Source organism: Boleophthalmus pectinirostris, unplaced genomic scaffold (assembly GCF_026225935.1).
Source record: "Boleophthalmus pectinirostris isolate CB_2022bp ecotype Guang Dong unplaced genomic scaffold, ASM2622593v1 HiC_scaffold_18, whole genome shotgun sequence".
NCBI classification, from domain to species: Eukaryota; Metazoa; Chordata; class Actinopteri; order Gobiiformes; family Gobiidae; genus Boleophthalmus; species Boleophthalmus pectinirostris.
This window is the reverse complement of record NW_026571133.1, coordinates 24,644,626-24,658,878: the sequence shown is the minus strand read 5'-3', so window position 1 is coordinate 24,658,878 and position 14,253 is coordinate 24,644,626. Positions and strand designations below refer to the sequence as shown.

Sequence of the window (14,253 nt, the reverse complement as noted above, 5' to 3'; positions counted from 1 at the left end):
TATGTAGGCTGTTAATGGCCTTGTCGTTAGGTAGGTAGGAAGGTTATTAACCTTCACCATTTGATAGACTGAAACATATTTAAAGTAATTATTGTCATTTTCTGTTGGTAAAGTCTGAATGTGTCATTCAATCTAGTGTAAAGCCTATGTGATCATTTGTCACTGTAGGAGCTAAAATGTACCTTTTGAAATCTGATTCTGTCGTGGCTGGCATCACCTTGGCAACAGTTGTCCAACTGTAGAGTTTGCTACCAAATCAACCTTCTTTCAGTGTTTTACTGCAGTCTGAGAGTCAGGCCAAGCAATGTGTTGCTTATTTAACCACATGTCATGTATCAGTATTTTGATAGGACATTGCATTTCTGATGTATAAAGTTGAAACCACATGAAATGACTATGAGATGTAGGGCAGTATATTTGGCATTAGTGTTGGCCGTGTCCATAGCCGGCTTATGACCTACTCTACTCTTGTTTCATATCAACATCATCTCATACTCCTATGCCCCTGTTGCTCAAGTACATTTTCATAGACAACTGCTTGTGGCTACTTTTATGAAGGTCTATTTAAATGATATCACAATTTAAGATGTGGTCTTGGTGTCCTCTCCCCTTTTACATGAATGGTGGGCTGCAAACGGTGGTGCAGTATGATTTTTTTTTATTTATTTCTACAATGACATCATCTGAGTAGTGACAGAGGATGTGCTTCATACTAGCTGATTCCCAGGTGTCTGCATTTCTAACGGTAAAGGGCAAAATGTTCACTGAATCCCGTCTATCTCGCCCTGTTATGTAGAAAGTCACCAGATGGTGGTGGGGGTTGTCCACAAGCTTGCATGCGTTCTGAAAGAGCAGGGGGCGTGTACTAGGGGAGGGAAAAGGGCTATTGTCCTGCCTCCATGCCCTCTGCAGGCAACTGAAGACCTCATTTGACAGCTTCAAGGTGGAACGGGAAAAACCAAAACACGATCTTGCTTTTCCTTGCTTCCATTGAAAAAGCTGTCCTCCTCATTTGTCCGTGGTGGCGGGGTTTGGCTCTTTGTCAATGCGACGCAGGCAGTGTGAATGCATATCATGTCCACAATAGAGCAAACGAGCACAGTTGAACCATGAAAGCCCAGCGGGAAAGGCTGAGGATTCCTGGGTTAACGCTAGAGTGAGTATTTTTCTCCATTATGTTCAGCAGATTCAGGGACAGCTCTCAGCATCTAGCCTCATCTGTCAGTCTCTGTTTGTTGTTGTCTTACTGTTGCTATGCACTGTGCAGTGTTAGCATCAGCAATAGCCCCCTTTTTAATGTCAGCTTTTCCTACAGCTAACCTTTAGTGTTCTGTCCTGTACATGCGTATGTCTGTCCTTTCTGTTTTTAAGCTCTTTTGTGCACATCTGAGGGGCAGAGCATGTCATGAGTCATGAGTGCCGCATCTGCACAAGATGCTCCCTGCCGCTGTGACATTGTGGACACTCAGCACACCTTCAGTGTGATGTGGCACTGTTGTGACCTGTCCAACAGCCGATTGTGAAGAACAGATTATTTCAATGAATCTCATCCTGGCATTTATAGGTCAACATTATAAATATACTAAATATAATAACTAAAAATCGGTTAAATAATTTAATCATATTCCTGGAACTGCATATTTAATTCTGAATACATTTGCCATTACAACTGTGTAAATTAATAATTACTTAAACCTCTGTCCTTTTAAAATATCCATGGGTTTTAATAAATGAATAAAAAATTATATTGTTTTATCTCATTTGTAACTTAGACCTTAGTATGAAACGCTCATAGCCTTGTTAGATTCTACAAACATGACTGTCCACTGGAGTGGTGATGCTCTGAACCTGAGTTTGTGTTATGTGTGTCCGCTCATGTCGGAGCTGTTAGGCTCTTTGTACTAAAAAACGTTTACAACACTCCATTTAACTTTGCAGCCTCACTCCCCGAAGCTTGAGTCCCACTCCCACTAGCCCTTGCAGTCCGTGCAGCCCACTGCACGCTTTTCATTTTTGGAGGTAAGCTTGAGCTTTTTCATCCATAGCTTTGTAAATATACTTTGTGTATATTGTTGAAGCGCATGTTTCTGCGTGTGTTTTTAGTGGTAGTGCCATTAAGATTTGAAATAAGAATGTGGTGTCTTCTCCAAAAATCATTTACCACTGAAGTGACATTGCACTGGTGCTTATATAATGTTGATGGTGTCCCCTTCCCCCATGTTGCCCCTCTCTGTAGAGATTGGGTTTATTTCCTCTTTCATGTGCTAAGTAGGATTTGCAGTATTTGAAATAAATTGGAGTGGAAAATGTTTTGTCTGTTTGCAGCTTGCCTGGTTCCAGTCATTTGAAAGAAACAAAGAAGCACTAGAAAATATAGCTAGAACCTTCTCCCAGACACATGACAAGTGTAAACTCTGACAGCTGGTTGTTGAGTTTGTGCTTTTGTTTTTTTAATGCTCATATCTTAAGTAATTACATAAGTAATCCCTTGTGAAAGTAAAACCTCTTTAAATCTATTGTTTTTCATTCAAAGCACCTCATTCAAAAATATTTCTGAAACTGTTTTCAATGAACTGCTCACATTGCCCACCATCTGACTTTGGTTCATCTTCCAAAGATGGCCTGCTTTGGCTGTGCTACAGTAAGGCAAAGCCACTGATCCATGTGTGCTTGTGTTTACTTGTCAGCTCAGTTGATATCACAATGTGTTAAACTATGAAAATGACAGCCAGGAGCCTACATTGTTTGCTTGTGTTATCTTTTTCGACAGTGACCTCCCAAGGCATGCTGCTCTATGAAAGTTTGACTTTGAACCATCTGAACCATTGTTTCCTATGTGGAACACAGAAACAGGGCAGAGCCATTATTAGAGTGAAGACTGCCTGTCATGTGAATCTATAGGGACATGTGCTTAGTCGCTGTGACAGAATGCAAAGCCCTAATTATGACAACACAACTTCAATAATATGTTTTGACTCCTTTTGAAAAATGTAGTGTATGGTAGTCACTAGCCGTGTGATGCCTATATGGAAGCTATTTGTAACATTTATGTTTAGAGTATACAATCTGGCTCATGCTCTTTATTGTCAAGGTACAGCAAAGCCAATTGCATATTATTGCTGTTTTTTGTCTACAGTCTGGCTCATTTAATTTTTTAAACCCCTTGATGTTTTTATACCATAGTGTCACTTTTTTAATTTAAGCTGTGTTGTAATCATTTTAGAAGTTTAGACTATGTGTACATTTGTACAGTATGTATAAAAACATGTGATATAAATAAGTCAAAACAAAGATGGTTAGACCTATGCCAAAGAGGAGAAATGACATCATTTCCATTTGATCCATCCCAGTTACTTGGTGACAGAGTCCCCTCCCAAATCTCCTCAGTGGTAGGTGCCAGTTACATGAGATGAAGCATGTTGAGCATCAGCAGCAGGGTGAGGGTTTGTCATAGTCTGCAGCAAAACAAAAGTCTGCAAGTGTCATATCTCTGCCGCAGCGGACCTGTCTGCACCTGACCCACAGCTTTGTCCCTGGATTACTTTGATTTGAGGACACAGTGTCCTCTCTGCAGTTTGTAATACTACTGTTAGTCATGAGTACAGTTGGGTAAACTCAGCCGCTCCTCTATAGTCTTCTTCCTCTGGCGTGACCTGTGCGCGATGTCTGACTCAAATTTGTGGAGCGCTCTGTCCAAGTTTGACAAGCCACGCTTTTTTGGTCGAGGTCGTCTGCGCCGTTCCAAGAGGTAATGTTCTGGAAATACTTGGACTCAAATTTAGTCTTTTGTTAAACTTATTGCTCTATAAAACAGGTCTCAGTGTGCACTAGGACAGTTGGTTTTCCTTTACAATACCTCAAATCAGATAGCACTGAATGAGAGATTGGGTGTTCCCAGTCTATTGTGGATGTTTGTCTTCGGGAGGTAAAGGGCGATTGTCCGTTTATTGTTAAAGCAGTATCACATTTCTCTAACCTTCACATCATTTTATAGCCTTATTTGGACTTTCATATAGGATGTATGCTTTGTTTAAGTAATATGAAAGAATTGTTTAACATGTTTACGCAAATCATGCATTAAGCACTATGTCATTTCATTGTGTGTAGATGTTAACTAACATTTAAGATGCTTTTTCCCACTTCTCTGGAGCCAGAGTATTAGTAAAGCTCTTACTACGTGTTTATTTTTAATCCTTGACCCATTTTACGGAAAAGAGCTTTGCATGACATAAACTCTGAACTTTTTTCCTCAATTTATGTCACTTGGACATAAGGTAGAACAAAAAAAAAAACATTTACTAAACATTCCATATGCTTTTCAATAATGACAACAAGGAAACATCAGACCTAAGTGAGAACAAATAATTTAACATGGGAATTTTTCATAGTCATACATGTAACACTTGCATTCATTATTATGAATCTTCTGATCTGACATTTTGAGTTATTTTGAAATCTATTAATAACCAAATGTGTTTGTCTTTGTCTTTGAGCATTATTTTGTCAGCAAGCTATAATTTGTGTGGCCTTTGCTTTGTAAGCTCTACTGACAGTTCTGACAGGGAACAGCAACTTTGGGAGAAAAAAAAAAAAAAAAGACAGCAGAGGTCCAAATGAAGCTGGTTTTCAAAGTCTGATACATCACAGTGTTATCTATTTTTGTTTCTTTTATCTAAAATAAGCAAAAAATATATATCTGAGTTATATCAAAGGTTGTTGCTTCACTATATAGTGCATCATTGCCTACTGAATAGAACTCAGTGGCCTCATTTGTTGTCATTTCTGGGCAGTCTGTATTTTTGTGAAAAATACAGTTGTTTTAGACAGAAGAGAGCACAGGGGCTATGACAATTATTATCTCAGAACAATAAAACAGAACAATATATTTCCTTAAAAGACAAATTGTTGTTTTAATTAGTAATTTGTGTTGGGATCCATCCGGACTCAATACATGTTAATAAAAAATGCATATATCACATAGAATCATTAGGAGTGATTCATTAAAATAGTTTTGTTCCACTTACACAATTATTTGTTCTAACTAGAGGTCTTTATTGTCTTATTGATTATGCTTGGCAAATTTTTTTCCATTATGTTTGCTTTTACAGTTGCAGGACAAGCAACAGAAAAAGTCTGATAGGAAGTGGTCAGTCATCAGGTTTACCACGACCTCATTCACCACTCTCTACTCTCACTGGTAATTTCAGCATGTGCGAAACTGTTGTAATCCAGAACATCCTGTGTAATATTTTGATAGTACTGTGACATGTTTTTTGATTTAAGCCTGTTTTGACTTGCATAAAATATAGGAATATGTTTCTCTTATTCATAGGAACAAGTCCACAAGACAGTCCCAGGAATTTCTCCCCCAGTGCTTCAGCCCATTTCTCATTTGCCCGAAGGTATACCATACTATGCATTAAACATTTCACAAGCAAAATGGCAAATAACAGAGAAATGAAATAGAATAGTGGTTTTAATCTTTTTGCCTGCATGTGTCATAGGACTGATGGCCGCCGCTGGTCACTGGCCTCTCTCCCCTCATCAGGCTATGGAACCAACACACCTAGCTCCACTCTCTCTGTAAGTATTTATCTCTTACATGTGTAACTTTGAGATTATCTTAATAGTGCTATTGTACAATCATTGATTGAGCAACACTGAACACTCCTTGTAAATGGGATGCATACAATACATAAATAAAGAGACAGTAACATCACTTTTTTCTTTACATTTTGAAATGTATATGTTTCATTTTCAGTCATCCTGTTCATCACAGGAGAAGCTGCACCAGCTGCCCTTCCAGCCAACTCCTGATGAACTGCACTTTCTCTCTAAGCACTTCTGCACTGAGAGCATCTCTGGAGATGAATGTCGACGAGCCACACCAATGCGACCACGTTCACGCAGTCTAAGGTTTACATTTGGTGTCTTTATTATTTTAAACTGAAATTTCATCCTAAGTGTATTTTTATTAAATGTGTGTTTTAGCCCAGGACGATCTCCATCATGTTTTGACAATGAAATTATTATGATGAACCATGTCTACAAGGAGAGATTTCCGAGGGTAATTACAATATTTGAAGCAAAGATAACCTATTTACCCACACACAAACACACACACAGTATGCAGTGGCATGTTTGGCTAACCTGCTTCTCCCTGCAGGCCACAGCTCAAATGGAGGAGAAGATTGAGGAGATCATCCGCAGTAACTCTCCAGAGAACGTCCTCCCTCTGGCAGATGGCGTCCTCGGCTTTGCACATCACCAAATCATTGAGCTGGCCCGTGACTGTCTCGAGAAGAGTCGGCAAGGACTGGTCACCTCCAGCTATTTCTGCGAGTTCACCGATAAGCTGGAGAAGCTGGTTATGGAGGTTTGTAAATTCAAGTGCAAATAATACTATTAAATAATAATTATTTTGTTGGCATAAAAAAGACACAAAGGCTTTCTATGTCTTGGTTGATTTCTTGTAGTCAACAGAAAGATCAGAGAGTGAGGAAGTGAACTTCATCAGAGAGCTAGTAAAAAAACTTCTCATGGTCATAGCCCGACCAGCACGATTACTGGAATGCCTGGTAAATTATTAAATATTTTTATTATACACTTACTCCATGTATTTATATTTACAATTTGATTGCATTCCTCAAATCTGTTTTGCCGCTAGGAATTTGATCCAGAGGAGTTCTATCACCTTTTGGAGGCTGCTGAAGGACACGCTAAAGAGGGCCAGGGCATCAAAACTGATATCCCCCGTTACATTATCAGCCAGCTTGGACTGACAAGGGACCCTCTGGAAGGTGAAGTCTCACATTACTGTGTGATGTGGCCTGTGTGACCCTTGGCCAGAAAACAATCTTCATTTCAATCTTGATGTAAAAATTACAAACTTAAACAGTTCTTACATGTTTATAGAGTGGAGTCAGTTGTGAAGAATTAGGCTACTAGAAAAAGGACGTCTGGCTAATGGCTGGAGCTGTATAGCCCATAATGACCTTCTGCTTCTCCATGTCCATTATAACTAATTAGAAAAGAATGGCCTCCCCACAGACCAATACAGATCCACAGCTTCTTGTGTCTCCCCCATGTGTATCCTCCATGTTTCATTTACCCTGTGCTTAAAGCATGCACTCAAGGAGGGACAGATGTTAGATGATATTCAGATGTGTTTACATACCCCAGGAGAGTGGAAAAACCCAGTGCAAGGACTTTAGTTTACTGCATGCATATTCAAAACTACACAGATGTAACATGGTGACTAATAAACATTTGTGCTAGTGCAGAGTTTTTGGCTGTTTACTTTCACACCATTATTACTGCTTTAAATTTAATCTCGAGTCAGCACCTCAACTAATGGGCCAGAAATACACTTTTTTGGTCTGGTAAACATGGAATGTTCTGCGATTAAATGATTTATCTCATTTTAAATGCTCTATTTTCAGAAATAGCTCAGTTGACTAGCAGTGACAGTGGGATTGCAGAAACACCTGAAACAGATGACTCGGTATTGACACTGTATAGTTCATGGAAACATATCAGTAATACCTTCATTTTGTGAATAAAAATGCATTTCTCTTCTTATTTTAGTCTCAAAGTTTTAGTGCAGTATTACGGTCCAGGCGGAAACCCTGTGAGCTAGACTTTGAGATGATAAAACTCATTAGTAATGGCGCCTATGGGTAAGAACAATGTGTTAATAAATTGTAATTTTATTAGTTGTGTAATTAATGTTGTAATATAGATGATTTGTGTTTATAGAGCTGTATACCTGGTTCGGCATAAGGAGACAAAGCAGCGTTTTGCCATGAAAAAGATCAACAAACAAAACCTTATTTTGAGAAATCAAATCCAGCAGGCGTTTGTAGAAAGAGACATCCTCACCTTTGCAGAGAATCCTTTTGTGGTCTCCATGTTCTGCTCTTTTGAGACACGACGCCACTTGTGCATGGTTATGGAATATGTAGAAGGTTAGATTACAACTGCTTTGTTAAAATATATTCAAATATTCTTCCTTCCATGTTAACATCCAGTTAAGATGAGCCAGATTCACAGAGTTTATTTTCATCAGGTGGTGACTGCGCCACTCTTTTGAAAAACATGGGTCCTCTTCCTGTGGATATGGCCAGAATGTACTTTGCTGAAACTGTACTTGCGCTCGAGTACCTCCACAATTATGGCATTGTACACAGAGATCTTAAACCAGACAAGTAAGTAGATGCACGCTACCACAAAATGGTGAATAGTGTTTGGATTCTGTAATTTCAATTAGTTAATTTTTTTGTTGTTGTTTACAGCTTGCTGGTTACCTCAATGGGGCACATAAAACTGACAGATTTTGGGCTGTCAAAAGTAGGCCTGATGAATATGACTACCAATTTGTATGAAGGACATATAGAGAAAGATGCACGGGAATTTTCTGACAAGCAGGTAAATGTTAAAACTTGACTTAAATAAAACTTAGTTTATATCAAACAAAATAAAAATGTAAACTATATTTTTTCATAGGTTTGTGGAACTCCCGAGTATATTGCTCCAGAGGTGATTCTCAGACAAGGCTATGGGAAGCCGGTGGACTGGTGGGCAATGGGCATTATCCTCTATGAGTTTCTAGTTGGCTGTGTGCCGTTTTTTGGAGACACACCAGAGGAACTTTTTGGACAAGTCATTAGCGGTAAGCAACATATTTATGAGTGGGTCAATCTTAAATTACAGGATGTGTTGGATCAAGTCAATTCAACAGTTTTTATTTACTCAGATGAAATCAACTGGCCGGAGGGTGAAGACGCTCCACCTCCTGATGCGCAAGAACTTATCACATTGCTGTTGAGACAGAATCCTCTGGAAAGACTTGGTACAGGTGTGTTATTTTTTAACAGTTCTGTTGTGTCTCATTTTAGCATAACTTCATACAAAAGGCACAATCTACTTTGGGTCATCTGTGACTTGAATGAAAGTAGCTTTCCACCACCAAGTGTGAACAGACTTTGCATCTTCAGAAAAGCACTACTGAAGACTATTGCATTATAATTATTACATATAACTCACTCAAAATGGCCCAGGTCATTATTATTACTAGTCACCAAAAACAAATTGAGCTGACAGCAGGGCAGTTTTGAAACACAAAAACACATCATTAAAAGAGTGAACTACCTGCTCGTCCACATTCAATCAATGTCACCATGGCATAACCCATAATATGTTAAAAATATATTAAAAAAATTATGAATCTGTTAAGCTTTTATCAACCTTTTCTTTACAGGAGGGGCTGCAGAGGTGAAGAATCATCAGTTTTTTCACAACCTTGATTGGAATAGTTTGCTGAGGCAGAAAGCAGAGTTTATTCCACAGTTGGAATCTGAAGATGACACTAGCTATTTTGACAGTGAGTGTACAATCAACAGAAAGTCATATGACAAAATTATATATAATGTGAGGCTTTTATGCTTATGTAGCTCGCTCTGAAAGATACCATCACCTTGAAACAGAAGAGGATGACACTAATGATGAAGACTTCAACATGGAATTGCGGCAGTTTTCCTCCTGTTCTCACAGATTCTCCAAGGTGTGTCCTGTTAATCACATTCACGTGTTGGGATTCAGGGGGATGTACACAATTCTTTGCATCTTGGCCCACCCCTCGACAATAATCTACATGCACTATACCTTTGCATATATTTTCTGCTTGGCAGTTTTTTGCTGTAATGTGAGATATAATGTTTCAAGGCTAGGACCAATTGTTCTGCTGCATTGCAGCATGTTCTCTTCTTTCATCAAAACAAGAAAATACTGCATATCTCCAAGAGCAACTGTGTGTTTCACAGGCTTTCTCTCTAAACATTATACCACTGAATGTTGCCAACTGCCAGTGCAGTTTTTTACCAGTAAGTAGAAATACTAAAGCTTCCACTAACACAGTGTTACTGTTTTTAGGTTTACAGCAGTCTGGATCTGTCCCGTGGGCATCTGGAGGAGGAAAAGGGAGAGACTGAAGAGAACAAAGCGGAGACTCCACTGACTGCCGATACACTTAACTGGATGCCAGATTTTGCTGAAATGTATACTGACATACTTATACCAAACCTTTTTGTCATTTTGAATAGGAAATAACATGTAACTTTTCACAGGCCATCCATATCCCAGTCAACAGACAGTGGCAGTATGAACCAAGGGTCTTGTTTGTTACCAAAGTTTGCCATTTCAGCAGAGAGTGAAGGAGAGGAGTCCTCAGGCCTTGCAGACTCAACTAAACCATCCTTGTCTGTTGAAATACCTCTAGATGAGCCTGACATGACAACCCCTGGCAGCACTCCAGGAGAAACTCTCTCTGGTAAAATGTCACAGAATGAATTCTCCTTTGGTACACTGTATGTGTGATACACTTCAGATGCATTTAAAATTGTATAATGTGTTTTCACAGACAGTTTTTCTGAACATTTGGACCAGCTGGTCCCTCGAAGTGAAGAGAGGGAGAACCCTGACATTAACTCCCCTGGCGACCAGGTGACTCAGCCAACTCTTGCTCTTCCACAGACCGCTGTGGAAAAGTCTGGAGTTGTACCAAAAGTCCCCAAATCTGTTTCAACTGGAACTCTTTCTCTCATGATTCCAGGAGGTAAGTCTTATAAACCTATGATGACAAATCTGTGCAACTGCTTGTTTTGTTGCTAATGATGTAATTTAAAGAAACTTTACATTTTGAAATTAAGTAGGATGGACATACAGATGTGGCTGGAACATTTCAGCACCATTTTTATGTGATTTGTTATATAGAAAGAATTTTCATTTTGCACGTGTATGCAGCATTTGGGTGTAATTTCAAAGGCTCCCTGTTCAGATTTATATTGATTTGCCGTGGAATTGGGGCTAAGGGTTAGTTAAGGGTTATATAATTTAAGAAAATTAAAATTTTATGCTTTGCACTGGTATAAAACAGCACAAGCATAATGGAAGTCTTGTGCGTTTCTACATCAAAACATTTTAAGCAACCCTGCATGTTTCTCATTGTTTTTTTTATTTATTTTCCAGACCTTTGTGGTGTGTCTCCACTGCCCAGCCCCCTATCACCGTACTCACTTTCCTCAGACCCTTCTTCGCGAGATTCCTCTCCAAGTCGGGACTTGTCCTTGTGTGCTACAAACCTGCGGCAACCAGTCATAATACATAGTTCTGGAAAGAAGTTTGGCTTCACGCTCAGAGCCATACGAGTTTATGCTTGTGACAGTGATGTCTACACTGTCTACCACATGGTCTGGGTAAGATGTGAAGCTTTTATGGATTACTAAAATTAATAAAGTTATTCAAGATTTTTAAGTTATCAACAATATATATTAAATATTATATTATATATATATTCACTGATTGTTTATTTTTAGAACGTAGAAGAAGGAGGACCCGCACACACAGCTGGATTAAAAGCTGGGGACCTCATCACACATGTCAATGGGGAACCAGTGCATGGCCTTTTTCACACAGAAGTAGTTGAGCTTCTTCTAAAGGTGTGTGCTGTTTTATAATAAAAAGTATAGAATTACATTACAAGTTATGTGTCTTGTATTATAACTTGTAGTTTGCTAATATGTTAACATATTCCAACTTTATAGAGTGGTGGCAAAGTTGCCATCTCTACAACACCATTTGAAAATACGTCCATTAAAACTGGACCGGCCAGAAGAAACAGCTACAGAAGCAAGATGATAAGGTGTGCTAAAAAAGCTAAAAAGGAGAAGACTCCAGAGAGGTACAAACTATAATTTTTCTTGGGTTCTTTGTAATTCATTTTATGTCAAGCTATCACAATGTTGAAAACAGTTTGATATATACCAAAATGTAAATCAATTGAAAATATGAATATATAATTTGAGGACATTTATTTTGCATAATAATACTGTTTTGCTTGTGTGATTGTAAGGAGGCGCTCCCTCTTCAGGCGTTTTGCCATGCAGCCCTCTCCTCTGCTGCACACAAGCCGCAGTTTTTCATCATCTCTGAACCACTCTCTCTCATCTGGTGAGAGCCTCCCTGGATCCCCGACCCACAGTCTATCCCCTCACTCTCCTACTGCCTCCTTACGACCTGCACCAGACTTCACCCAGTCAGGTGCACATTTCCCCATATTGTAGTTTGTTGATACATACCTCTACAATGTTACTGATTTTGTTTTTGTTTTATTTAGGAGGGAACTCCTCTCAAAGCAGTTCTCCAAGTTCCAGTGCTCCTAACTCGCCTGCAGGTTCTGGAAACATCCGTCCGAGTACGTTGCATGGCCTTGGCCTAGGACCACGACTTCGCCAGGGTCGCCGAAAATCCGCTGGTAGCATCCCCCTTTCTCCTTTGGCCCGCACACCTTCTCCAACACCACAGCCAACTTCTCCACAGCGCTCTCCTTCTCCTCTACTAAGCGGGCATTCAGTCACAATCTCAAAGACACCCCAAACCTTCCCAGCCAAGATCCACTCTCCTCCCACTATTGTCCGCCATATTGTGCGCCCCAAAAGTGCTGAGCCTCCTCGCTCACCCCTCTTAAAGCGAGTGCAGTCTGAAGAGAAGTTGTCTCCCTCTTACTCTGGAGACAAGAAGCACCTGTGTCCCAGAAAACACAGCCTGGAAGTGACGCAGGAGGAGGAGCAAGGGGAAGAACTAGGCAGTGATCAACACAATGTGGATGAGACATGTGAACCTGTGTCTGTCCCCCGCATTCGACCCGTTGAACAGGGGTGCTTAAAAAGGCCAGTTTCTCGAAAGATGGGACGTCAGGAATCCCTTGAAGAACTTGACAAAGAAAAGCTGAAGTCAAAACTTGTTGTTAAGAGGTTGGACTGGTCAGAAAGGAGGGAGTCTTTACAAAAGCAAGATGCCCTTTATGAATCAGATTTGGTTTCTTTCTTTGGTGAAGACAGGGATGAATTTCAAACCTCTGAGACCCATCCTGGTTTTGCACTTAAAAAGTGGAACACACATGTTTCAGATACCAGTGTTGAGCCTGGTGCCAGTAGTGATGGAGACAGTAGCCCCAGATCCCACTCAGATAGGCCACACTCAAGACTGAGTAAAGATCTTATTAAGCCAGATAGACTGGACTTCAAAGCTCCTAACATTGAGCTGACCCGAAAGAGGCTTTCATTTGAAGAACGTGAGGACTGTGTACGTCGTTTGTCCTCAACTATTCTTGAAAATCATCATTTTGGGTCTACAAGATCTAAAAGTCTTCAGCTGGACACAGTTTTAAGTCATGATCAAATGAAGGCAGGAATAGGAAGTATTCACTCAAGCCCTGAAGGTCTGGCCCCCAAATATTTCTCTGGCAGACCAGAGAGTGCTGTGGAGAAACTTCATCTTATTTCCTCCTTAGAGTCTCCTCTTCGTAAAACCTCCTCTGAATATAAACTAGAAGGTCGTCATGTTTCTTCTCTTAAACCTTTAGAGGGGACATTGGATATAGGTCTGCTGTCTGGGCCAAGAATCTCAAAGACAGAGACCTGCTTGGCAAAGATGATAGAAAAAGTCAGTGAGCCAGTAAGTTCTCCAACTCGACTACAGAGCTTTAGTGAGAGACAAATTACAATTCCCCACCTAAAATCTACAGACAAACCAAAAAGCCCCACTACAAGTTCCCCCAAACCAGAAACCCTTAATATGACAGCATGCCCAGAGTCTGTCACAGAAGTGAGGAGCGAGAAAACGCTCAGTGAATGTTTAAAGAGTCCCACCAGTAAAGCAGAACCTTTTGCTTTTACTGTAAAACAGGAGAGCAGGACTGCACTGAAGGGCTCTTCCTCCCTGACTCATGACCTGAGAGGGGCTCGACACAGCTCCCATTTTTCTTCATATGGAAAAACACCTTCAATAAGGGAAGTCAGCAACGAGGACCAGGAGGATGAAGTGGAGGAACAGGAAGTCACACCACACACTTCATCACACAACTCTGACAGCTCCAACACAGGCAACCTTTTGACTGGAGCCAGACCTGAGGCAGACATAATAACTACCCAGGCACCTTTATTAGAGCAAACTCCAGCTGCAAGCACCACAGGACTATTATTGGTCACACAGAACATAAACTCTGCCTTAAACAATGAATATACAGAAACTGCACAAATGTCAAATACAATCTCTGCCTCTAAGAAGGTTGTAGGTAATTTACAGAATCCAGTTTCTGGGGATTCACAACCGCCATCTAAAGAGCCCTTGCATTGTTCCTTAAGGAAAGAGTCACCTTCTCTTACCACTACAACAACTGACTCAATGACTGCATAG

At 40.1% G+C, this 14,253-nt stretch overlaps 1 protein-coding gene across 1 annotated transcript in view; it reads left to right on the top strand.

The window, feature by feature from the left end:
* Positions 1-14,253, top strand: part of LOC110157421 (microtubule-associated serine/threonine-protein kinase 4-like) — a 26,676-nt gene extending 12,423 nt beyond the window's left edge. Inside the window, exons 5-30 of the mRNA XM_020921757.2 lie at positions 1,939-2,019; positions 5,109-5,197; positions 5,333-5,402; positions 5,505-5,583; positions 5,762-5,916; positions 5,992-6,067; positions 6,167-6,376; positions 6,477-6,578; positions 6,668-6,800; positions 7,443-7,504; positions 7,588-7,679; positions 7,759-7,967; positions 8,069-8,207; positions 8,295-8,427; positions 8,506-8,671; positions 8,756-8,857; positions 9,260-9,382; positions 9,453-9,562; positions 9,931-10,055; positions 10,125-10,327; positions 10,418-10,612; positions 11,026-11,252; positions 11,373-11,495; positions 11,601-11,737; positions 11,909-12,096; positions 12,173-14,253. Coding sequence (XP_020777416.2) covers positions 1,939-2,019; positions 5,109-5,197; positions 5,333-5,402; positions 5,505-5,583; positions 5,762-5,916; positions 5,992-6,067; positions 6,167-6,376; positions 6,477-6,578; positions 6,668-6,800; positions 7,443-7,504; positions 7,588-7,679; positions 7,759-7,967; positions 8,069-8,207; positions 8,295-8,427; positions 8,506-8,671; positions 8,756-8,857; positions 9,260-9,382; positions 9,453-9,562; positions 9,931-10,055; positions 10,125-10,327; positions 10,418-10,612; positions 11,026-11,252; positions 11,373-11,495; positions 11,601-11,737; positions 11,909-12,096; positions 12,173-14,253 — 5,410 coding nt within the window. The remainder of the gene's footprint in view (positions 1-1,938; positions 2,020-5,108; positions 5,198-5,332; positions 5,403-5,504; positions 5,584-5,761; positions 5,917-5,991; positions 6,068-6,166; positions 6,377-6,476; positions 6,579-6,667; positions 6,801-7,442; positions 7,505-7,587; positions 7,680-7,758; positions 7,968-8,068; positions 8,208-8,294; positions 8,428-8,505; positions 8,672-8,755; positions 8,858-9,259; positions 9,383-9,452; positions 9,563-9,930; positions 10,056-10,124; positions 10,328-10,417; positions 10,613-11,025; positions 11,253-11,372; positions 11,496-11,600; positions 11,738-11,908; positions 12,097-12,172) is intronic.